This window comes from Narcine bancroftii, chromosome 4 (genome assembly GCF_036971445.1).
Source record: "Narcine bancroftii isolate sNarBan1 chromosome 4, sNarBan1.hap1, whole genome shotgun sequence".
NCBI lineage: Eukaryota > Metazoa > Chordata > Chondrichthyes > Torpediniformes > Narcinidae > Narcine > Narcine bancroftii.
The window spans coordinates 2,696,921-2,721,598 of record NC_091472.1 but is presented as its reverse complement, the minus strand read 5'-3'; the positions used below and the strand labels follow the sequence as shown (position 1 = coordinate 2,721,598).

The 24,678-nt window shown below is 46.9% G+C and overlaps 1 protein-coding gene across 1 annotated transcript in view; it reads left to right on the top strand.

Annotated features, from left to right (window-relative positions):
- The window catches only part of LOC138760283 (L-gulonolactone oxidase-like), a 56,003-nt gene that overhangs the window by 16,935 nt on the left and 14,390 nt on the right, over nucleotides 1-24,678 (top strand). The window contains exons 5-9 of the mRNA XM_069930650.1: nucleotides 4,422-4,512; nucleotides 5,886-6,071; nucleotides 12,761-12,868; nucleotides 13,147-13,223; nucleotides 21,773-21,922. Coding sequence (XP_069786751.1) covers nucleotides 4,422-4,512; nucleotides 5,886-6,071; nucleotides 12,761-12,868; nucleotides 13,147-13,223; nucleotides 21,773-21,922 — 612 coding nt within the window. The remainder of the gene's footprint in view (nucleotides 1-4,421; nucleotides 4,513-5,885; nucleotides 6,072-12,760; nucleotides 12,869-13,146; nucleotides 13,224-21,772; nucleotides 21,923-24,678) is intronic.

Here is a 24,678-nt window from a genome sequence, read left to right as displayed (position 1 = left end):
TTGATGATGTTGGCTGCCTTCTTGAGACATCACGGATATCCCCACAGTGGGTGGGAGGTTGGAGCCTGTGATGGAACTGGCTAAGTTTGCTACTACCCCCCCCCCCACACTTCTTCCCCTGTTGCCTTCTCCCAGCTCTCTCTCTCTCCCTTCCCTGTCTCCTGTCACACAGACGTGATCAATTCTTCCCCCCTCCCTGATCATATCCAATGAGCCTCTTGTGTTGGTCTGGATTCCTCCCCCAGCTGGCACCGTCTCAATTCTGGGACTTACTGAGATTTCTTGTTTCTGGCTCATTCTGCTTATTCCCTGAAGAAGGGCTCAGGCCTGAAACGTCACCAACATATCTTTGTCTCCTATGGACGTTGAAAAGACTGGCCGAGTTACTCCGGCATTTTGGTGTGTTTTTGCTACCCCTTACAACTGGTTTAGGGACAGGAGTCCGATGCAGGGGTCCAGACACCTTCTGAGCCCGGAAAACACTCACAAGGCAGCACTTGGGAACATCACATTCCCACCAACTCCACACATCAGGACAGACTGGGGGGTGTACTGATGCCCATCCTCACTGACCTCTTGTGATAGGACCTCATCCTTCCATGCCTTGCCAAATGTCTCTTAAATGTGGGAGTTACATTTGACCTCTTCTTCCACTGAGCTCCTGATGTCAAACACTCTCTGATTAAAAATATTTCTCCCCAGAACACCTTGAAAACTCCAGCCTCCCACCTTCACCCTCTGCTTTTGTTTCTAATCTTCCAGTATGCCCTATCTAACTGCCCCATCCATGACTCATAGTTACCCATAGAACATTACAGCATATAAAAAGTCCCTTACGCCCTTTGAGTCAGTACCGAACTATTCTACCTAGTACCATTGACCTACACCCATTCCATAGCCCCCAACCCTCTCCCATTCATGTATCTCTCCAAATTCTTCTTAAATGATAAAACTGAGCCCACATTCACCACTTCATCTGGCAGCTCATTCCACACTCCCACCACTCTCTGTGTGAAGAAGTTCCCCCTTTCATTCCACACTCCCACCACTCTCTGTGTGAAGAAGGACCCCCTCTCGTTCCACACTCCCACCACTCTCTGTGTGAAGTTCCCCCTCTCGTTCCTCACCCCCACCACTTTCTGTGCGAAGAAGTTCCCCCTCTCATTCCACACGCCCACCACTCTCTGTGTGAAGTTTCCCCTTTCATTCCACACCCCCACCACTCTCTGTGTGAAGTTCCCCCTCTCGTTCCACACTCCCACCATTCTCTGTGTGAAGTTCCCCCTTTCATTCCACCACTCTCTGTGTGAAGAAGTTTCCCCTCTTGTTCCACACCCTCACCACTCTCTGTGTGAAGAAGTTCCCCCTCTCATTCCACATTCCCACCACTCTCTGTGTGAAGATGTTCCCCCTCTCGTTCCACACCCACCACTCTCTGTGTGCAGAAGGTCCCCCTCTTGTTCCACACGCCCACCACTCTCTGTGTGAAGTTCCCCCTTTCATTCCACCACTCTCTGTGTGAAGAAGTTCTCCCTCTCGTTCCACACCCACCACTCTCCGTGTGTAGAAGGTCCCCCTCTCATTCCACACCCCCACCACTCTCTGAGTGAAGAAGATACCCCTTTCATTCCACACAAAACCACTCTCTGTGTGAAGAAGGTCCCCCTCTCGTTCCACACTCCCACCATTCTCTGGGTGAAACAGTTCCCCCTAATCATTCCCTCTTTCAACCTTAACCCATGTGCTCTGGTTTACTACAGGGAAGATATCAATAAGATAGAAAGAGTTTGCAGATGACACTAAGGAGGTGTTGTGGACAGCGAATTAGGCTTTCAAAGTTTGCAGGGAGATCTGGACCAGCTAGTAAAATGGGCTGTAAAATGGCAGATGGAATTTAATGCAGACAAGAGTGAGGTGTTGCATTTTGGAAAGACAAACCATGAAAGGACGTACACGGTAAATGGTAGGGCACTGAGGAGTGTGGTAGAACAGAGGGATCTGGGAATACAGATATATAATTCCCTGAAAGTGGTGTCACAGGTGGACAGGGTTGTAAAGAGAGGTTTTGGTATATTGGCCTTCATCAATCAAAGTATTGAGTCCAGGAGTTGGGATTTTCTTTTCATATTTTAGTTTGAGAATTTTCAATCAACCTGAAGTCAAAACAAAGAATAATAAAAAAAACATCGATATCCATATATTATCAAAATAATGCAAACATCGGCCCACATGTCGAGATTAAAGGAAATAAGAAAAATGAAAAGTCAACATATGATTCAATTATTCTAAAGAAAGAAAAATTCCAATAATACGACAAAAATGCAAATTAATGTGGAACCAAAGGGGGAAAAAGAGAATGGAGAGAAAGAAGAACAAAATAGAGAAACCCTCCTACCTGCCCCCCATCCTAAGAAACAAGAGGAAAGAAGAAACCCCACTCCCATCAAGGGACAAATAACCGAACTTATCTCAGGTCCTCGGCTCTGTGAGCACCAGGTGGGGGGGAATCATTAAAGATTTATCCTGATGTACCTTAGGTATGAATTCCATATTCTTAAAAATACATCCTTCCTGTTTCTGAACTTCTCGGGGGGGGGGGGGGTGGGGGGGGGGAGGGGGAACGGGGGGGACACAATTATGCATTTCTATCTTCCACCAGCTAAGCCGAGTTGGGAATCAGATTTCCAAGTAACTGCTGTGCATTTCATGGCCACTGCTAAAGCCATCTTAACAAATTTTAATTGATATTTCGACAGCCTCATTTTAGGTCCTACGTCTTCTAAATTCCTCACTAAAAATAATTCAGGTGCCTGAGGGTATCAAATTCCAGACATTTTTTCCAGATTTCCCAAATCTTCCCAGAAAGGCCTCACTTTGCGGCATGACCAGGTTGAATGCAAAAAAGGACCTATTTCTTAACCACATCGAAAATGTTGGTCTGATATTTCCAATTCCAATTTATGTCAATTTTGTGGGGTAAGGTATAGCTGATGCAGGAAGCTATATTGCACCAGCCGATACCTTATATGAATCGTGTTAATCATCCTGACACGACATAAGTCGGACCAGCAAAATAGATCAATTTCTATCCCCAAATCTGATCCCCACCTTTGTGTTGGATTATCAAGCCCTTGTTTAGGGGTTCCCACCTGAAGTAAGGAATACATTTTTGAAATAATTTTTTTTTGTGATCTCCTTTTGAACCAGAGTCTCTATTTCGCGACACTGTGGTAAGATTAGTGCTGGACCTAATTTGTCCCTTGAATAAGATCTTAACTGAAGAGAGCAGAAAAAAAAGATGTATTTAAAACTGCATATTTATTCCCAATTTGCTCAAATTTCATCAATTGTCCCTGTTCATAACAATCCTCAATACCAAGCGCAAAGATTTTATTATCAATCGTTGATGGAATTAACATATTTTGAGCCAGGGGTGTTTGAGGTGAAAGACCCCCCTAATCTCCAATATGACCATTAATTTTATTCCATATTGTGTTTTTATGCTTTAATGGGGAGGGGCTTTTTAGGGCCAGATAATGATTTACAATTCGGCTCTCCTCTCACCAACCTTAAGCAGCTCCAATTTTACCCATGTCTCCTCCATCAAAGAGGGAGGTGACAAACTTCAACTGGGTTGCCCAAAATACTTTTTGAAATCCGGGAGCGTTAATCCTCCCAATTCATAATTCCAAATTAATTTATCCATCGAGGCTCTGGAAGGCTTACCTTTCCACACAAAACTTCCTGATGCATTTATGAAGGTTTTGAAAGAATCTCTGAGGTACAGGAACAGGCAAGTTTTTTAAAATATTGTACTCTAGGCAGCACTTTCATTTTAATACAGTTGACCCTTCCAACCCAAGTTATTGGGAGAGTCACCCATTTATTAAGATTATCCTCAATTTTCCAAAGCAAGGGAAGATAATTCAACTTTTATAAATTCTGCAGGTTGTTATCGACCTTAATACCTAAATATTTAACCCCATTGACCAGCCACTTAAATTGAGAATTTCTCTTAATTTGTTCATTATTCTTACCCGTAAGCGGCATAACTTTGCTCTTGTCCCAATTGGCTTTATAACCCGATATAATCCCAAAATCGTGCAATTCTTGTAATGAGTTAACTGGTTCTGTCAGATATATCAGAACAACATTGGCAAATACATTGATTTTGTGTTCTTCCTGATCGATCTTGAAGCCCTTTATGCCTGGATCTAGGTGGATGGATTCTGCTAACGGTTCAATAGTTTGGAATGCCTGATGAAATTTGACCATTAGTTATTACTTTAGCTTTAGGGGGAGGGGGAGTGTGAGTGTGGGTGAGTGTGTGGACCCAGCCTGCTGCCCATTTCTTGCTGCACTGCTGACCCCCCCCCCCCCCCCACCCTGTGATGGCCCTAACAGTGTGCTTTTGCCGGCAGTATCGGTGCGGTGTCAGACGTGTCCGTAGGGGGAGTGATCGGAACCGGAACCCACAATACTGGCATCCAGCATGGCATTCTGGCAACTCAGGTACTGTTCCTCTTTCCCCGGGCAATGGCACTCATGCTGCAGTTTGGGGGAGACCATCAAACCCTGTTAGTGTAGAACATGGAACACAGACCAGTCTAGCACAGGGTCAGGCCTTTTGTCCCATGTCTGATAGACCAGTAATGATAGGACCTTTGATTCAGGTGTCTGTGTTGGACATGATGTCTAATTAAATGTCTGCTACTTCCACCTGATAGGCATCCCACCATTCCCTTTATATTCACGAGTCTGTCTCATACCCTCTAAAACACCAGTATTGTCTCTGCCTCCACCAGTACTCCTGGCAGCCCATTCCAGGTACCCACCACTCTCCATGTAAATAAAAACCTGCCCCATCTCTTTTAACCTCCCTACATGCCTCCACTGTGTGGAAACTTTACCCTGGGGAAAAGATTTTGACTGTCCACCCCAACCACGCCTCTCTGTCTTCGACGCTCCAGAGAAAACAACCCAGGTTTGTCCAACCTCTCCCATGACCCATCCGTTCTAACCTTATTCTGTCCCCTTTCCAAAGCCTTCGCAACCTCCTGCAAATGGGCTGAGCAGAATTGTGCTCAGAACCCACAGGACCTGCCTCTCTCACTCTCAGCAGGTTGGCCAGCCCCTTTAGAGAGAGGAACGACATTCCTGCCTGTTGTCCTTTCACTGGGAATGACAACTCAGCCTGGTGGAGGCTCACCGATTGCAATTGATGGCGGGGTTTGATGAATGCCATCACCCGTATGGTGCTGAGAAAGTCTCCAGTGGTCCTCAGCTTGGTGTGAATCCCTTGACCACAGTCTCCAGCAGCCCGCAGCCTGCACGGGTTCCTCATTTCAAGTCGCCAACAGCCGCCCACTGTGTAGTTCTTCAACCGCAGAGCCCCTCACTGGTCCTCCACCGTGGTCACCGTCCCGTGGGTCGTATCCTCTGCTTCTCCTTCTCAAAAAGGGGGTAGGGGTGGTCTCCCCGTTTCCTGATGCCCTGCGTCAGTCCTCCACTTCCCAGGAGTCTGCAACCCCCATGGCTGCTGCCGATGACAGGCGCTGACATCTTGGGCCCACACCCTGCGGTCGCAGTATTTTTAACTAAAATCACCGTTGCCCATTTAAAGCCTGTACGGAGCCGACAGCAGTCGGACTGGGCGGTCAGACCCCGCGGGAGCGCGTTGACTCCATTCCCCGCTCTCCGCAGGTCTGTCCCAGTGGGAGTGCTGCCGCTACAGCAGCTCCAGCAACGGAATTAGAGCCTCAGGAAGGCCTGTGGCTCAGTGTGGGTTTGATGGGCTGAAGGGCATTGTATCTGTGCTAGGGGCTGTGGGAAGGGTCGCCATTTTGCTACTCCAAATCAAGCCTATGATTCGGTCTCACTCCCAGGTTGTGGCTCTGACCCTCATGACTGCCTCTGGTGAGATTCTCGAATGCTCGGACTCTGTGAACCGGGAGGTGTTCCAGGCAGCTCAGCTGCACCTCGGGGCGCTGGGGGTGATCCTCACCGTGACTATTCAGTGCGTGCCTGCCTTCCACATTCAACTGCAGCGGTTTCCCCAGACTCTGTCCGAGGTACGATACTGTGCGCACGCACCAGTGTGTGGGAAACGGGTGTGGGTGAGCTGGGTCTGTCAGTGTATGATCAATCATGTTGATGTCCAAGTCTCAGGTTTCCAATTTATTGTCAGAGTCCATACATGACATCACATACAACCTTGAGATTCTTTTTCCTGGAGATGAGGCAGAATTATTACTAGTGCAAAAAATTGTACTCAAATTACACATGTAAACAGATAATAAATGTAAACAAATTGACTGTGCAGTACCGAGAGGATAAAAAATAACGGGTACAAGTAAGAGTCCTTAAATGAGTCCCTGATTGAGTTTTTCGTCGAGAAGTTTGATGGTGGAGCTGTTCCTGAACCTGGCGGTGCGGGTCTTGTGGCCCCTGCACCTCTTTCCTGATGGCAGCAGTGAGAACAGAGCATGTGCTGAGGGCTGTGGGTCCTTGATGATTGCTGCTGTCCTCCGACAGCAGTGTTCCCCGTAGATGTTCTTGATGGTGAGGAGGGATTTGCCTGTGATGTACTGGGCTGTGTCCCCTACCTTTAGCAGGGCTTTAAGCTCAGGGGCATTGGTGTCCCCATCCCAGACAGTGATGCAACTGGTCAGCACACTTTCCACCACACTTCTGTAGAAATTTGCCAGGGTTTCTGAAGTTGTATCAAACCTCCGTAAACTCCTGAGGAAGTAGAGGCACTGACATGTTTTCTTCACAATGCCATTGGTGTGTTGGGTCCAGGAAAGACCCTCTGAGATAGTGACTCCCAAGAACATAAATGTGCCCACCCTCTCCACCCCTGATCCCCCAATGATCACTAGATCGGACACCTCTGGTTTTCCCTTCCAGAAGTCAACTATCAGCTCCTTGGTTTTGGTGACATTGAGTATGAGATTGTTGTTGTTGCACCATTCAGATCAAGCACAGAACTGCTTCTTAGTTTGTCCAGTACAGGAACTGCATGGATTTCCTCCGGGTGCATCGGTTTCCTCGCACCTTCCAAAGTCGTGTAGGTCAGTGGGTGATTTGTCTGCTGTGAATTATCTCAGTGTGTGGTGGGGGGTGGAATCTGAAGAGATTAAAATTGCGATTCTATAAAACTCTGGTGAGACCACACTTGGGGTATGGTGTTCAGTTCCGGTCATTATAGGAAGGATGTGAAAGCTGTGGAGAGGGGGCAGAGGAGATTCACCAGGATGTTGCCTGGATTGGGAAATAAATCTTATGAGGCGAGGTTGGCAGAGCTGGGACTTTTCACTTTGGAGTGTAGAAGAGTGAGAGGAGACTTGATAGAGGCCTACAAGATTCTGAGAGGCAGATTCAGCAAACACCAGAGGACATGTGTACAAAGTGAAGGGAGGGAAGTTTAGGGGAAACATTAGGGGTAAGTTTTTTTTTAAATAGAGTTGTGGGGGCTTGGAAAGCTTTGCCAGGGGTGGTGGTGGAGGCTGGCACAATAGGGACATTTAAAAACTCTTAGTCAGCCACGTGGTATAAAGAAAAATGGAGGGTTATGGATGTGGGGGAGAGAAGGGTTTAATTTTTGAGTAGGCTTATATGGGTTGGCCAATATCGAGGGCCGAAGGGCCTGTACTGTGCTGGAAGATTCTATGTTATAATGGGATGACTGTGGATGGCAAAAAGGCTTGCCAAATGGGAGAGTAAATTTAATCTGAACAAGCGTGGAGTAGTGAATTTTGGAAGGTCAAATTAGCAGGACTTGTTGATCACGGCATTGAGTTGGAAGCTGGGAAGTCATCTCGTTTGACCACATGTGAATGATGGTGTGCAGTTTGATCTCCACCCTAAAGAAAGGATGTGGACATTTTGGAGTGGGAGAAGAGGTTCACCAGGATCTTGCATGGATGAGAGATGATTAGCTAGAAGACACATTGGCCTTCATTAGTGAGAGTATTGAGTACGGAGGTTGGGAGGTCATTTTCCAGTTGTATAAGACGTTGGTGATGCCCCATTTGGAGGATTGCATTCAGCTGTGGTCACCGTGATACAGGAAAGAGGTCGTCCAGCTGGAGAGGGTGTAAAGAATATCGATGAGGATGTTGCCAGGACTCAGAGGCCGGAATTACAGGGAGGGATTGTGCAGGTTGGGGCCCAGGGGGATGAAGGGTGGACAACATCATGAGAGGAACAGATCGGGTGAACGCAGAGTCTTTTGCCCAGAATAGGGGAATTGGCAATCAGGGGACGGGGGTTTAAGGTGAGAGGTGAGAGATTTAACGGGAACCTGAGAGGTGTTACAAGATCAAACCAGCAACCACAAAAAAGGCATATAAAGATGAACAATTATTAACAAAAAATTCACCTTCAAACTTTAATTGAAAAGCCCCCCTTTTATAACAATGTCCACTGGTTCTATGCAAATTTCTATAACAGTGTAAAACTAATAAATTCCCCAGCCTAAATATAACATAGATAATTAAAGTCTAAGTTAAATTTCCAACCACCCCACAGAAAAACTTAGACACAAAACAAACACAAAACACACGAGACTCACAAAACTTCGATCTCAACCGAAGCAAAGATCTTAAACAAAATTCAGTTATTTTGGTAAACTGAAGCCAAAAGATCTCTGAGAGAGAGAGAGAGAGAGAGAGAGAGAGAGAGAGAGAGAGAGAGAGAGAGAGAGAGAGAGAGAGAGAGAGAGTGAACACAAAATTCGAAGTTGTCTTGTGTTGCTTGCAGAGAGAGGAACCATTGGCTTGGTCCGGATCCTTCTGGCTTCCTTCGGAATGTTCATCCCTTTATGAAATGCCCAACATTCTAAACTGTCCTCCAGACCATGACTCATGCTCTGGGCCTTCTTCCACTCCACAGCATCACCCAGTGGTGGTCTATCGTCCAAGTCCAGAAATTTCTAGATCATTTTCTGCACATGCTCAGTCCATCTCCCACTCTCTCAGCAGACCACCTTCACCTTGGCTCTCTAAGGCAAACTGTCACTTTTTAACATAAAACCACACAACACAGAACTCTGTAACAGAGGTAACTTTTTTCTATACACAGAGGTAGTGGGTGCAGGGAATGGGCTGCCAGAGGAGGTGGTTGAGACAGGTACTATTTCAGTGTTTGAAAAAAGTAATTGGACAGATTGATGGATGGGATGGGTTTCAAGGGATGTGTACCAAACGCAGGCAGATGGGTCCAGTGTGTGGGGGACACATTTTGGTCGATGTGGGAAAGTTGGGCTAGTGCCTTTTTCCATGTTGGGTCACTCTGTGACTATGAACGGATGAACGAGCAAAGGCCGATGATGGAAGTCTCTAAACTCATGATAGGATGGACGCAGAATCTTGAAATGTTTTTTAAATCGCTATAATTTTCATTTAAATTTAGATACACAGTAACAGGCCCTTCTGGCTCCACGAGTCCATGGTGTCCAATTACATCCAATTAATCTACAAACCTGATACATTTTTGAACGGTGGGAGAAAACTGGAACCCCCCCTCCCCCACCAGGGAAAACCCACACAGACGCGGGGAGAATATACAAACTCCTTACAGAGAGTGTGGGATTCCATCCTGGGTCCCGATCGCCGGTGCCCTAACAGCATTGGGCTAACCATGCCACTCTGGCCTTGTTCCCAGAAATACCAGATACTAGAAGCAAAAATTCTAATAAAAGTGAGGAAGTTTAAAGGTGATTCTCAAGGTGAGTCTTTACACGGAATGCAGTGGGTGCCTGCCAAGTAAATACAGCAAGAGGTACTTGGACAGACATGAGCAGGCAGGGAATGGAGGGATATGGACCACGAGCAGGCAGATGGGACCAGTTAGCTGGTCAGCACGGGCATGTTCCGTATTCGAGTTCTTGGGCTAGTGGCTGATTGATGGTTAGTACTGTTCTGGGGGGCTGAAAGGCCTGTTTCCAGCACTATCTGTAAGGAGTTTGTACGTTCTCCTCATGTCTGCGTGGGTTTTCCCCAGGGGCTCCAGTTTCCTCCCAACCTTCAAAGACATACAGGCTTGCTTGTCAATTGGGTGGCATGGGTTTCAATGGCTAGAGTTGGTTTCTACCTTGTTGTAAATAAAATTGACTATAAAAACTTGAGTAAAAGTTGAATTCTGTACACCGTTTTTTTTTAAAGTGAAATTTCTGGGGTCGACCATTACATGGATACTACTTTTGACCGCGGTATGTACCTGCGTTATCGGAGATGCCAGGAGTTCGGATGGGTGGGCAGCTGAGGACCACATCCACATTGGGAGTTCCGGCCTGCAGTCAGCGGGGCTGGGCAGTAAACCAGGGTCAAATTTTACAGGCGATACATGGAAAATGCCAGATATTTGGGCCAGAAATAGGGGAGGGGGTGGTCGACTTTTACGCAAGCATATAGGGTAATTTTTAAAAGTATTGTTTCTGTGCTGTAGGACGCCATGGCTCTGAGTGTGAGCAGAAGATGTGTGAGTGTTCTCATGCAGTTGTACTAGCCCCAGCGATTATGTGTGAGCCTGAACTAGATGCACGGGGCTGGAAATAGGGCAGAGGTGCCCATCTCTTGCTGTGTGCGGTGATTCCTTTCCAACTGGGTCCACAAGGGTGCTCTTCCCCTATAAGATCTGTGCCTGTATTTCAAGGGCGGCCATGAGGAAATTGCACGAGGCAGGGAGAGGCTGGAAGATGTCATGCGCCGCTGCTTCGCTGAGAGTTACACCTTCCTGCCTTCACTTTCCAAGTATGTGTGTTGTGGTGAAGCTACCCTGAGGACAGTGACCCAGATAAACTCAGGCAGCCTTGAGCAGGGCTCTGACTCTCTCCATTTAATTCCTTCTGCTCTATTTCTCTGCAAGTTCAGCTCTTGCTTAGTCACTGCAAACTTCCGAAGTGTGTGCTAGTTATCTTGCAATGAGATTGGACTGGCAATCTCCGATGGAGGATGCCGCTTGGTCCATCAATCTGTGACAGTGTCACAGCCCCCTAATCCAGCAGCTGGATCACACAGCCACTGTTCAGAAGTAGAGGAGATTCAGGCATTGCATTTATTGGCCTCCAGATGTCAAATGTTGGACTATAAGCAGAAATAGGCTATTCAAGATTTAATTTATTGTCATGTAATATAAAGTGTTATGTTACATGAAATTGCCTGCGTAAGGCACAGATTTGCCATCGGCAGAAATTGCCTGAAGCACCTCTTGCAATCAAAGAGAAGCAAAAGAGAGTTCCCCAGAGTCACTGAGTGTCCGTGGATTCGCCTCCCACTGCCCCCGCAGATGCACAGAGTCCAGTTCAAACTATCGGCAACTCGTGCTCCAGATCCGAACCTCCAACACGATCAGAAACCCATTGAATTCACCTCACCATTTCATCATGAGCTGATCCATTTCCCCACTCAGCCCCACTGCCCGGCCTTCTCCCCACAACCTTTGATGCCCTGTCTAATCAAGAACCTGTCAATCTCTCCCTTAAATACGTCCAGTGACCCGGCCTCCACAACCACCTGTGGCAACAAATTCCACAGATTCACCTCCCTCTGACTGAAGAAATTCCTCTGCATCTCTGTTCTAAGTGGATCCCCTACAATCCTGAAGCTGTGCCCTCTTGTCCTAGACCAGTGGTTTTCAACCTTTTTCTTTCCACTTTAAGTAATCCCTATGCCATCGGTGCTCTGTGATTAGTAAGGGATTGTTTAAGATGGGATGTGGGTGGAAAGAAAATGGTTGAAAACCACTGTTTTCATCATCCCTCATAGACTCGTCATGTGCACGGTTTCAGAACTCCAAAGGAAATGGACCAATGACCATTTTTCTCAAGCCAAATATTTCAGTAACAATTTGGTCTAGAGGAGTGATTCTCAACCTTCCCTTCCCACTCAAATCCCACCTTAAGCAATTCCTTACTGATCACAAAGCACCGATGGCCTAGGGATGACTTAAAGTGGGAAGTGGGTGGGAATAAAAAGGTTGAGAATCACTGGCCTAGATTCTCCCACCATGGGAAATAACCTTTCCACGTCTACTCTGATAAGAACATAAGAAATAGGAGCAGAAGTCGGACATCCGGTTCATCAAGGTTGCTCTGCCATTCAGTGTGATCACAGCTGATCCGATGATAGGCTCATCTCCACCGACCTGCCTTTTCTTTTGTAGAAATCTATCCAATCTGGTCTTAAATATATTACTGAGGTCGTCTCACTGCTTCAATGGGCAGAAAATTCCACAGATTCGCCACCCTCTGGGAAAAGCAGTTCCTCCTCATCTCTGTCCTAAATCTACTACCCTGAATCTTGAGACTATGTCCTCTCATTCTGGTCTCCCCCACCAATGGGAACAACTTAATGACCTCTATCTCATCTATGCCTTTCTTAATTTTATGATCTCCGCTCACTCTTCAAAATTCTAGCGAGTACAGACCCAGGTGACTCATTCTCTCTGGGATGATACACACTGTGCATTGGGGAGGAAGGGGGGGGTAAACATTTAGAGTGTGGGTGAAGGACCAGGCCTTGGATGGGCAGTGTTAATTTGCAGGAAAGTCTCGCACGAGGAGGATATTTGATCCCACGGATTTTCCACAACTCCAGCCTATCAATTGGATAGCAGATAGTCTTGCTTTAGAGACAGGGCCGAAAAGAAGGGAAGGGTCCTGTTTTGTGGGTGGCAAACTCCAGCAATGAGTGCTGATGGGCTGGCATCTGGATGAATGGCTCTGTGGCCGTAAATAATTCTCTTTGAATTCCTGCAGGTTCTGACTAACCTGGACGCCCACCTCAAGGAATCTGAGTATTTCCGCTTTCTCTGGTTTCCCCACACGGATAAGGCCACCGTTTTCTATGGCGACCACACGGACAAGGTGCAGTTGGTGAATTTTGTTTCAGAATTTCTGCAGCATTGCGGTCATAGGGGCTCAGCTTCTTGCTGTGCAGGTCTGACCAACGTGTGACCCAGTGGTTCGAACAATACCCCACCACAGATTGCCGACATGTGTAAACCTACTCACAGCCTCCCCGGAGATGCTCCTCACATCCCCTGGAATTGTTGCTCACACCCTCCCACCCTCCCCCGGAGATGCTACCTCTCTGACTCATCTCCCTGTGTCTGACATCTGCTAACAGTATTATCTTTTTGCAGCCAATTCAGACCTCTTCCAACTGGCTGTGGGACTATGCCATTGGCTATTACCTGCTAGAGCTGCTTCTGTGGATCAGGTCAGTCAGACATCTCCTTGCCCAACAACCTGGGGGTCAAATGCCACCTGCTCTTCTTTACAGGGCAAATCCCCCTGGAGTCACAGCTCAAATCAAGGGCCACTGACTCCTCCATGGAAGCAGTAAAACCCACTGAGCCCGGGTTAAAGGTCTCAGAGCAGCCAGTGTAGGTGAAGATGGGGGATACTTTGCCAGATTTGGATCCAGGTAGAAAGGTCATTGTCACGCTGAGGTATAACCCTGGCTGCACACTCTCCAACAATCCTCTGTGTTCCAGTCACACCCAAACATTTAACACCACTGCTCTGGTGATGGGAATTCAAATCCTGCAGGGAACGAATTTGGGAAAAAAAAGAACTAGAAAAACTCCAGATACCGGAATCTTGAAAGAATGAAAAAGATTCTGGGGTTCTCAATGAGTCAGGTGGAATCCTTGAACAGTCAACGTTTTGGGATCCTTTATCGAGACTTTATCAGGCTCATAAAGGGTCCCAACCCAAAACACGAACTGACTATTTCCCTCTGTTGATACAAAGAAAAAGAAATCATTTATAATTTCCCCTATTTTCTTCTGGTACCTCACAGAGCCGTCCCCTCTGACCCTCACAGAGCCGTCCCCTCTGACCCTCACAGAGCCGTCCCCTCTGACCCTCACAGAGCCGTCCCCTCTGACCCTCACAGAGCCAACCCCTCTGACCCTCAAGGGGCCCAATTTCATCCCTCACTATTCTTTTACTTTTAATGTACCTGTAGAAATCTTTTAGGTTTATTTTGACCTTGCCTCCCAAAACAGCTCATATCTCCTTTTAACCTTACTAATTTATTTCTTGTTTTTTTTTTAAAACACTCCTTATATTCCTCATGCACCTCATTTATCCCCTGATGACTTTACCTGTTGTCCACATCCCTCTTCCTCCAAATCATATTCCCAATATTCCTTTGAAAACCAAGGCTCCCTATATTTTCCATCCTTTCCTCTAATCCTTCTGGGGACAGACCCACTCTGTACCCTCAAAATTTCACCTTTGAATATCCTTCATTAATCTGTTACACTCTACCCAGAAAATAAATTCTCCCAATCCACACCCTTTAAATCCTTCCGCATCTCCTCAAAATTAGCCTCGTTCCAATCAAGAATCTCCACCTGAGGCCCAGCCCGACCCTCCTCCATCATTAACCTAGAACTAATAGTATTATGGTCACGAGACCCAAAGTCCCCAACACAAACCTCTCTCACTTGACTCATCTTGTTCCTTAATAGGAGATCCAATTCTGCCCCCTCTCCAGTCGATTCTTCAAGGTATTGATGCAGAAAACTTTCCTGAACACATTTGGCAAACTCCAACCCCTCCAGTCCTTTTACAGTATGGGCGTCCCAGTCAATGTGTGGAAAGTTAAAATCTCCTATAATCACCACCTTATGTTTATTACACACATATGCCATCTCCTTACAAATTTTCTCCTCTAATAGCTCCGTTCATTAATGTATAATAAACTCCCATTAGTGTTTTCATGCCCTTCCCATTCCTCACTTCCACCCAAGTAGCCTCTCTGGACGAGCCCCCCAATCTATCCTGCCATAGTACCGCTGTTATGTTTTCTCTAATAATACCCTGGAATATTTAGCTACCAATCATGCCCCTCCTGCAACCAAGTTTCACTGATAGCTACAATATCATATTTCCATGTGTCAATCCCTGCTCTAAGTTCATCCATCTTTCTTACAATGCTCCTTGCATTGAAATATATACACTTGAATGTTCCCAACATTCACTCCTTTGATGACCATCTACTTTTACTAACACCCCCTCCCCCCCATTAACTTTAACATTCTGGTTCCTCTCTCCCTTCAGATCTAGTTGACCTTCTACCCTAATCTCCGCACTCTCATTTGGATTCCCACCCCCTCGACAAACTAGTTTAAACCCTCCCATCAGCTCTAGCAAACCTGCCCACCAGGACATTGGTCCTCATCAAGTTCAAGTGCATCCAGTCCCTTTTCTACAGGTCAGAAGAGATCCCAATGATCCACAAATCTGAACCCCTGCCCCAACTCGTCGGCCACGCATTCATCTGCCACATCTTCATATTCCTAATTTCTCTGGTGCGTGGCCCAGGCACCAATCCTCAGATTACCACCCTTGCTTTTTAACTTCTTCCCCAACTCCCTATATTCTTCCTTTAGGACCTCATCCCCACTTCTATGTCATAGGCTCCCATGTGGACCACACATCTGGCTGCTCCCCCTCCCCCTCCAGAATACTGTGTACTCAATCAGAGATGCCCCCGATCCTGGCACCTGAGAGGCAACATACCATCCAGGATACTTGATCTCCTCTAAGCAAACCTCCTATCCGCTCCTCGAAGCAACGAGTCCCCAATCACTAATGCTTTTCTCTTCCACCCCCCCCCTTTCCCTTCTGAGCCCGAGGGCCAGTCTCTGCACTGGAGACATGATCTCCTCGACGTGTCTCTTGTAGGTCCCCATCAACAGTATCCAAAATGGTATACCTGTTGTTGATGGGAATGGCCACAGGGGTACGCTGCACTGTCTCATCTTCCCCTTCCCTCTCCTGATGGTCACCCAGCTGCCAGCCTGGATTATAAAGGTGACACTCCTGTCCACCACTACCTCTGCCTCCCTCAAGACTTGCAGTTCATCCAACTCCTGCTCCAGTTCCCTAACTCGGGTTGTAAGGAGCTGCAGCTACACCTTCTGCAGGTGTAGTCGTCAGGGGCAAGTACGCCATCCCAGATTTCCCACGTTCCACAACAGGTACAACCTACTCTTCAAAAACATACCGGGGGTTGTAGGTTAATGGGGTGTAATTTTGGCATTATTGAATTGTGGGCCCGAAGGGCCTGTTACAGTCCTGTATTTCAAATTTAATTGAAGTTAAAATCCATACACACCACATCTGCCACCCTACCTTCATCAACTTCTTTGGTTACCTCCTCCTCAACAAACTAAACTTGACTCGTGAGGCACGACCTTCCCTTCACAAAGCCACGCTAGCTTATCCTTGAGTAGACTGGACTTCTCCAAAGGCTTTTAGATCCTATCGTTAAGAATCTTCTACAATAGTTTACACCCCACTGACGTTAGATTTCTCTGGTCTATAATTCCAGGATTCTCCCTATTACCTTTTTAAACAAGAGGATCACATTTGCTATTCTCCAATCCTCCAGTACCCCCCACCCCGTGGCCATGAAGCTCTTCCTCAGCCTGGCTGGCTCGAATACCTGTCCAAATTCATCTTAAATGTTAAAACTGTACCCGCATTCACCACCTCAGCTGGCAGCTCGTCCCACACCCCCACCCCTCTCTGTGTGAAGAAGTTCCCCCTCATGTTCCCCCTAAACTTTTCCCCTTTCACCCCTGTCTTCTGGTTTGTATCTCACTCACCCTCGGTGTAAAAAGCCGATCTACATTTACTCTGTCTGTCCCCCTCATAATTTTAAATACCTCGATCAAATCTCCCTTCATTCTTCTACGCTCCGGGGAATAAAGTCCTAACCTGTTTAACCTTTCCCTGTAACTCATTTCCTGAAGTCCGGGCAACATCCTAGTAAATCTTCTCCACACTCTTTCTATCTTATTGATATCTTTGACCTAGAGGATATTTTATCTTCCCAATGGGAACAGGGTGGGATGGGTCCTCGATGATTTTGTGCGCTGTCTTCTGACAACGATCCCATTAGATTGCGTCAATGGGGGAGTGAGGAAGACTCTAGTGATCCTCCTGCCACCCTTATGGATCTGTGGATTGACCTCCGTTCCATTTCTCTGCAGCGACCGTCCCACACAGTGATGCAGCCGGCCAGGACGCTCTCAATAGAGCTCCTATAGAAGGTTGACATGATGGCGGCCGGTCGCCTTGCCCTCTTCAGTCCTCTCAGGAAATGCAGTTGCTGTTGCCCCTTCCTGAATGGAGACACCAATAGATGGTCAGGTTTAACCAAAGTCTGGCCTGAAATGCACGAATGCTGCGTGGCCTGCTGAGATCCTCCAGAACTTTTGTGAGTTCCCCTCATCCGTTGCAACAGATTTAAAGAAATCAGAATCAAAATTTATTTACATGAAATTCACTGTTTTGTGCGACAGCTTCACAGGGCGAACATTCATAGAAACCGCCGTCCAACAATAAATCAATATAGTGCACAAAAGTCAAAGTGAGGCAGGGTCTGTGGTTCAGGAATCTGATGGCGGACGAGTGAAGAGGGCATGGTCTGGGTGGTGGGGGTCCTTGAGGATAGAGGCTGCATTATTAAGATGCCGCCTCCTGTAGATGTTCCTCGATGGAGTGAAGTCTGGTGCCTGTGACGTCGCAGGCCGAGTTAACAACCCTCTGGAGTGTATTCTTGTCCTGAGAGTTGGCGCCTCTGTACCAGGCAGTGATAAACCATCCAGAATGCTCTCCACAGTCCATCTGTAGACGTTTATGAGAGATTTTGGTGACGTACTGAATCTCCTCAGAGATTAACGATAACTTCTTTGTGATTGCGTCAACACGGAGGCCACAGGACAGATCCTCGGAGATGTTGACACCCAGGAATTTGAAGTTCTTGACCTTCTCCACTACTGAGCCCTTTCACCCTGTTCCCGTTGGAAAGATAAAAAAATATCCTCTATGTCAAAGATATCAATAAGATAGAAAGAGTGTGGAGAAGATTTACTAGGATGTTGTTCTGACTTCCTCCTGAAGCCCACAATCATCTCCTTGGTCCTGCTGAGAATGTTGTCATTACACCACTCAACAAGCTGATCTGTCTCCGTCCTGGACGCTTCCTCTTTGCCGTCTGTGATTCTGTCGACAACAGTGGTGTCATCGGCAAACCTGCAGGTGGCTTTGGAATTGTGGCCATGCGCTGTCCTCTGCTGGAGTATCGCAGCATGACACTGCACACAGAGAGTCAGCCCCCCTCTCACTCGTGATCCCGAGTCACATGATCCCAACAATGCTGAGGGGGCTGATGTAGAAGTAGCTGGGTGGGGGAGCTTGATAAGAGGACAGTGGCTCTTCTCTATGTCGTGCTCTGGCTGGAGATACCTGTGTGCTCAGTGGCTGCCTGATATCTTTCTCTCCGCTGAGCGATCTCAGCCAAGAATCCCTGGGATGACACTAAGATTGAAGGCGTGGTGGACAGTGAGGAAGGTTTTCAAAGCTTGTGGAGGGGTCTGGACCAATCGGGAAAATGGGCTGAAAAATGGGAGATGGAGTTTAATGCAGACAAGTGTGAGGGGTTGCATTTTGGAAGGCCAAACCAAGAAAGGACATACACGGTAAATGGTCGGGCACTGAGGAGTGGGGTAGAACAGAGGGACCTGGGGATACAGATACATAATTCCCTGAAAGTGGTGTCACAGGTGGACAGGGTTGTAAAGAGAGCTTTTGGCATCTTGGTTTTCATAAATCAAAGTATTGAGTCCAGGAGTTGGGATGTTATGGTAAAGTTACATAAGACATTCAGGAGACCAAATTTGATGTATTGTGTAGAGTTCTGGTTGCCTAATGACAGGAAAGATATCAATAAGGTAGAAAGAGTGCAGAGAAGATTTACTAGGATGTTGCCCAGACTTCAGGAACTGAATTACAAGGAGAGGTTAAACAGGTTCGGACTTTATTCCCTGGAGTGTAGCAGAATAAGAGGAGATTTGATGGAGGTATTTAAAATTATATAACCATATAACCATATAACCATTTATGAGGGGGACATTTTCCAATAAGGGTGGGTGAGATACAAACCAGAGGACATGGGTTAAGGGTGAAAGGGAAAAGTTTAGGGGAAACTTCTTCACACAGAGAACGACAGGAGTGTGGAACGATCTGCCAACTGAGGTGATGAATGTGGGCTCAATTTTATAATTTAAGAAGAATTTGGACAGGTACATGGATGGGAAAGGTATGGAGGGGTATAGACTGGGTGCAGGTCACTGGGACTAGGGAAAAAAAAAGTGGTTCGGCACAGACAAGACGGGCATTGCTGTAATGTTCTATGGATATAACCTGAGATCACAACCCCAGAGGTCCTGTCCTTCAAGCTGTATGGCTCTATGAGATAGGACTATGGCGCTGGAATGTTTGAAGGGTTAAACATAGAAACATAGAAGATAGGAGCAGGAGTAGGTCATTCGACCCATCGAGCCTGTTCCGCCATTCAACGAGATCATGGCTGATCTTAAAGTTCAGTACCCCATCCCCGCCTTCTCTCCGTAACCTTTAATACCCTTATACTGAAGAAAAAGATCGAATTCCCACTTAAATAGATTTAATGAACCTGCCTCTACTGCCCTCTGTGGCAATGAATTCCACAGATTCACCACCCTCTGGGTCAAGAAATTCCTCCTCATCTCGGTCCTAAATGGTTTGCCTATTATCCTCAAACCATAGCCCCGGGTTCTGGATTTTCCCATCCTTGGAAACATCCCATCTGCATCCATTCTGTCCAGTCCTGCCAGAATTTTATAGGTCTCTATGAGATCCCCTCTCAATCTTCTAAACTCCAGGGAGTACAATCCCAATTTGCACAATCTTTCCTCCTAAGTCATTCCTGCCATTCCAAGTATCAGCCTGGTGAATCGCCTCTGCACTCCCTCCATTGCAAGAACATCCTTCCTTAGATAAGGTGACCAAAACTGCACACAATACTCCAGGTGGGGTCTCACCAAGGCCCTGTACAGCTGCAGTAAGGTATCCTTGTTCCTAGGTACAAACCCATTTGCCTTTTTAACCACCTGCTGTACCTGCATGCTCGCCTTCAGAGACTGATGTACAAGTACCCCTAGGTATCTCTGCACTTCCCCATCTCCCAATCTATTGCCATTCAAATAGTAATCTGCCCTCTGGTTTGTATTACCAAAGTGGATAACCTCACATTGATCCACATTGTAGTGCATTTGCCATGGATCTGCCCAGTCCCTCAATTTATCCAAATCACACTGGAGCTTCCTGACCCCCTCTTCCGTGCACACAACCCCTCCTAGCTTAGTGTCGTCTGCAAATTTGGATATATTCCTTCCAATCCCCTCATCCAGATCATTAATGTAAATTGTGAACAGCTGGGGTCCCAGTACAGATCCCTGTGGCACCCCACTGGTCACCGCCTGCAACTCAGAAAACGAGTCAGTTATCCCAACTCTCTGTCTTCTACCTGCCAGCCAGTTCTCAATCCACATCAATACTTTTCCCCCAATCCCATGAGCTTTGATTTTGGAAACCAGTCATTTATGCGGGACCTTATCGAAGGCCTTTTGGAAGTCCAGGTACACCACATCCACCAGCTCTCTCCCATCTATTTTACCTGTCACCATCTTTGAGAGTGTTGGAACAACATGTTCTCTGTGCCATGGCCACCACGATGGATGTGCCAGAGATCATATAGGGAGTCTGCTATCCAAGGTGTGTCCAGTGGTTCTGGTTAAGTGTGACTAAAACAGATCTCATTTCAAATGCAAGAGCTTTGCTCAACCCAGACAGTCCAGGCTTCGGGTGCCTTTGCAAAACATTTGAAAAATGTCCATGGAGACTTCAGAAGTAGGTGTTAATTGAACATGCTGTGGAGTAATGGATTATTGTTTTGAAAGCAACAGATATATGGACTCGGAAGATTGGGTCCGGTTCCGCAGTCTGTCTGAATGTAGTTTGCTTTCATGTGATTTTACAAGCAGAGAGAGGGAGAGAGAGAGAACTGATTTCTGCAGTCACGGCAAGCTGGCAACTTGTTAAAACCCCATTTTGAAGACAGTTGTGAGTCCGAGTTCAGCCTGTTGAAAACTTTGTGGTCCATGCAAGAGGAAATGGCTGGCTAGAGAGTTTCACCTGAAATAAGGGAAATAAAAGGAACTCTGTGATGACCTGGAAGAAAGAGGTGATCATTTGGAAAACCCTGATGGGGCAAGTTTCTTCGGCCAGACACTGAAGTGACTGATCAGAGGGAATCAGCTTGTGTCCAACTAGCAACAAACCAACAAGAACCTTCCTGAGCAGTAACCATTTGAGTACCAAAGCCTGGTGAAATTCATAAATGTTAAATTCTGTGCACAGTCTAAGAATTGCCTGATACCAATGAACTTGGAGGAGTGAGAAGAGAGATTGGACTATGAATGAAAGAACTTTCCTGAACTTACACACACATTACATACACCTACACTTAGTATTAGAAGGGGGTTGTTAGGTTAAGTTAATAGTAATAAGTTAAAGTTTGTACCTGTTTTTATGTTTGAAGAGAATTAAAACAGATGGTTGTTTAGTAACTATTTGTCTTGGTGAATTTCTATTGCTGTTGGGTTTTGGGCTCCTCTGGGCCTATAACAGGATGAACTCCTCCCCCTGCCCAGTCTTCCCTTCCCCCCAGCCTTTTTACTATAAATGCCGGCCTCTCTTACACTGAAGAAGGGCTCAGTCCCGAAGCATGGGTAATGTATCCTTACCTCCTCTGGAAGCCATGAGACTGGCTGAGATCCCCCAGCATTTCTGTGTTTTTTACTGCAATTACAACGTCTGCAGACTTTCGTGTTTTATCTCCTAACCTTTGACCTCTCTTTGCAGTACTTTCTTCCCCTGCCTGGTGCCCTGGATCACCCGCTTCTTCTATTGGCTGGTTTATTCAGCAAAAGTCATGCAGGTCAAGCGGAGCGACAGAGCTTTCAACTTTGAGTGCCTCTTCAAGCAACACGTCTCAGACTGGGCCATCCCCATGTAAGCTACTTCCGCTGGTGTGGCCACAGGGTCCAGTCGTTGGACCTCTCTTAATCTCAGATTCATCCTCAGAACTTCTCTCCCCCTTCCTTCCCACTCCTCCTCCATCTACTCCCAGTAATTCCTTAATCTGTCAAAATTCTAAAATTTGGCCAGCCCGCGAGCCCATGCTGCCCAATTACACCCAATAGACCTACACCCCCACCCCCCCCCCCCCCCGCAGGTATGTTTAAAACGGTGGGAGGTCACTGGAGACCCCGGGGAAAACCATGCCAACCCCTTGCAGACAGTGTGGGATTTGAACCCCGGTACCAGTTGTTGGCGCCGTAACAGCGTTGCACTAACCGCTACGCCAATCTTGCCACCCAGAATGTTGTCACAAAATCCCCAATTCACTCTTGATGCACTAAATTCCCAACTCACCCCCGGTGTGGTCTCACCAAAGCCCACACCTCCTGTACCCTGAACCAACATAACCTTCCCCAATCTTTTGCATTACATGCTGACCATCTGCATTGCTGTATACTCCAAACCTCTCAACAGCAATGGCCTCATTCCTTTGAATTAATTGTTGATACTGTGTTTCCACCCCCTCCCCCACCCCAACCTGTTCAGCACCCCCACCACCCCAGTCATGTCGACAGTATGTTCCACATTGTTTGTGCTATTACAGCACAGAAACAGGCCCTTTCAGCCCTTCTAGTCTGCGCTGAACTATTTGTTTCTGCCTAGTCCCACTGACCTGCACCCAGTCCATTTCCCTCCATCCCTCCCCATCCATGTTCCTGTCCAAATTCCTCTTAAATGTTAAAATTGAGCCCACATTCACCACTTCAGCTGGCAGCTCGTTCTACACCCCCACCATTCTCTGTGTGAAGAAGTTCCCCTTCATGTTCCCCCTAAACTTTTCCCCTTTCACTCTCAACCCATGTCCTCTGGTTTGTATCTCACCCACCCTCAGTGGATAAAGCCGACCTACATTTACTCTGTCTGTCCCCTTCATAATTTTAAATACTTTGATCAAATCTCCCCTCATTCTTCTCCGCTCCAGGGAATAAAGTCCTAACCTGTTTAACCTTTCCCTGTAACTCAGTTCCTGAAGTCCAGGCAACATCCTAGTAAATCTTCTCTGTACTCTTTCTCTCCTATTGATATCCTTCCTGTAGTTTGGTGACCAAAACTGTACATAATACTCCCAATTTAACCTCACCAATGTCGTATGCAACTTTACCATAACGTCCCAACTCCTAGACTTTGATTTGTTTAAATTTAACTTCAGACATACAGCACCGTCATGGGCCCTTTTGGCTCACAAGTCCGTGCTGCCCAATGACACCCAATCGACCTGCAGCCGTTTTCGAATGGTGGGAGTAAACCGGAACCCTCAGAGGAGACACACACTAACTCCTTTCAGACAGCACGGGATTCGGACCCCAGTCCCAGTTGCTAGCGCTGTAACAGCATTGTGTTAAACGCTATGCCAATGTGAAGGCCAATGTGTCAAAAGCTCTCTTTACGATTCTAGCTACCTGTCACTAAAGCCCACACCTCCTGTACCCTGAACCAACAATGGCCCTTTGCAGAGTTTCTGTAATCTCCTCACAATATCCCTTCTCTCTCATCAGCAAACGATGATAGAGTGCCCCGTCTCACCAGCTGATTCCCTGATGTAGGCTGTAAGTGGCTGCATTGATGGAACATCACCGCTTACAGCTTAACACTTTGTGAATGGTCCTTTGCTCCTACTTTTTCTCAGTTAACTACTCTTTAAAAAAGAACTTGGTCAAGATTTAACTGTTGACCCCACAATTCCTCATCTTGTGGTGTTAACAGGGGCTTGTTCTCAGACACCTGGTGAACGGCCACAACTTCTCTGGCATGAGCCCTCAAAGAACTTTAAAATGAAAGTCAGACATAGAACTGCTCCTCTGACCTCTCTAGTGGACAAGAAACATCAGGCCACCAGGTTACTTGTACATTTTCAATTCTGGCCCATGACCAATTTACACCCAATTAACCTATAACCCCCAATATATTTCAAATGGTGGGAGGAAACCAGAGACCCCGGCGAAAACCCACATAGACACGGGGAGAACATACAAACTCCTTACAGATACCGCGGGATTCGAATCCTGGTCCTGACCACTGCCAACGTCAAGCCATTGTGCTAACCGCTAGGCCACCTGGGACACCCCCACACGAATCAGGTCCCAAAATTTCCCATGTCCGCTGATTCACTAAAGGTTATTTATAGTAGCCATTTGACCATCAGGTCAGGGAATTGTACAGCACTGGCCCTTTCTCCCAACACTTCGCTACCAACCAAGTTGCCAACCAGAGCTGGCCATGTTTTCCTGCGTTCAGCACATATCTCTCCAAAACTCTCCTATCTATGTCTCCTCAATGCTGTAATTGTCCCCAAATCAACCACCTCCTCTGGCAGATCATTCCACACATCTACACAACACCTTGTGTGGGAAAGGTTGCCCCTCGGGTCCCCTTTCAACCTGTCACCTCTCATCGTACTCTTGCACCTGTCTTTGGGATGTGGAGGGAACTCGAGGGAGAGCATGCAGACTCCACACAGACACCGCCGGAGGTCAGGATCGGAGCTGGGTCCCTAAGGTGCACTTCTTGTACCATTCTGGGCTATTCATGCAATATTCTAAACCAGTACAGGTCCTTCAGCCGTCAATAATTTGCTGATCCATATAAATATACTTAATGAACCTGCCTCTACCCAACAATCTCGCCCA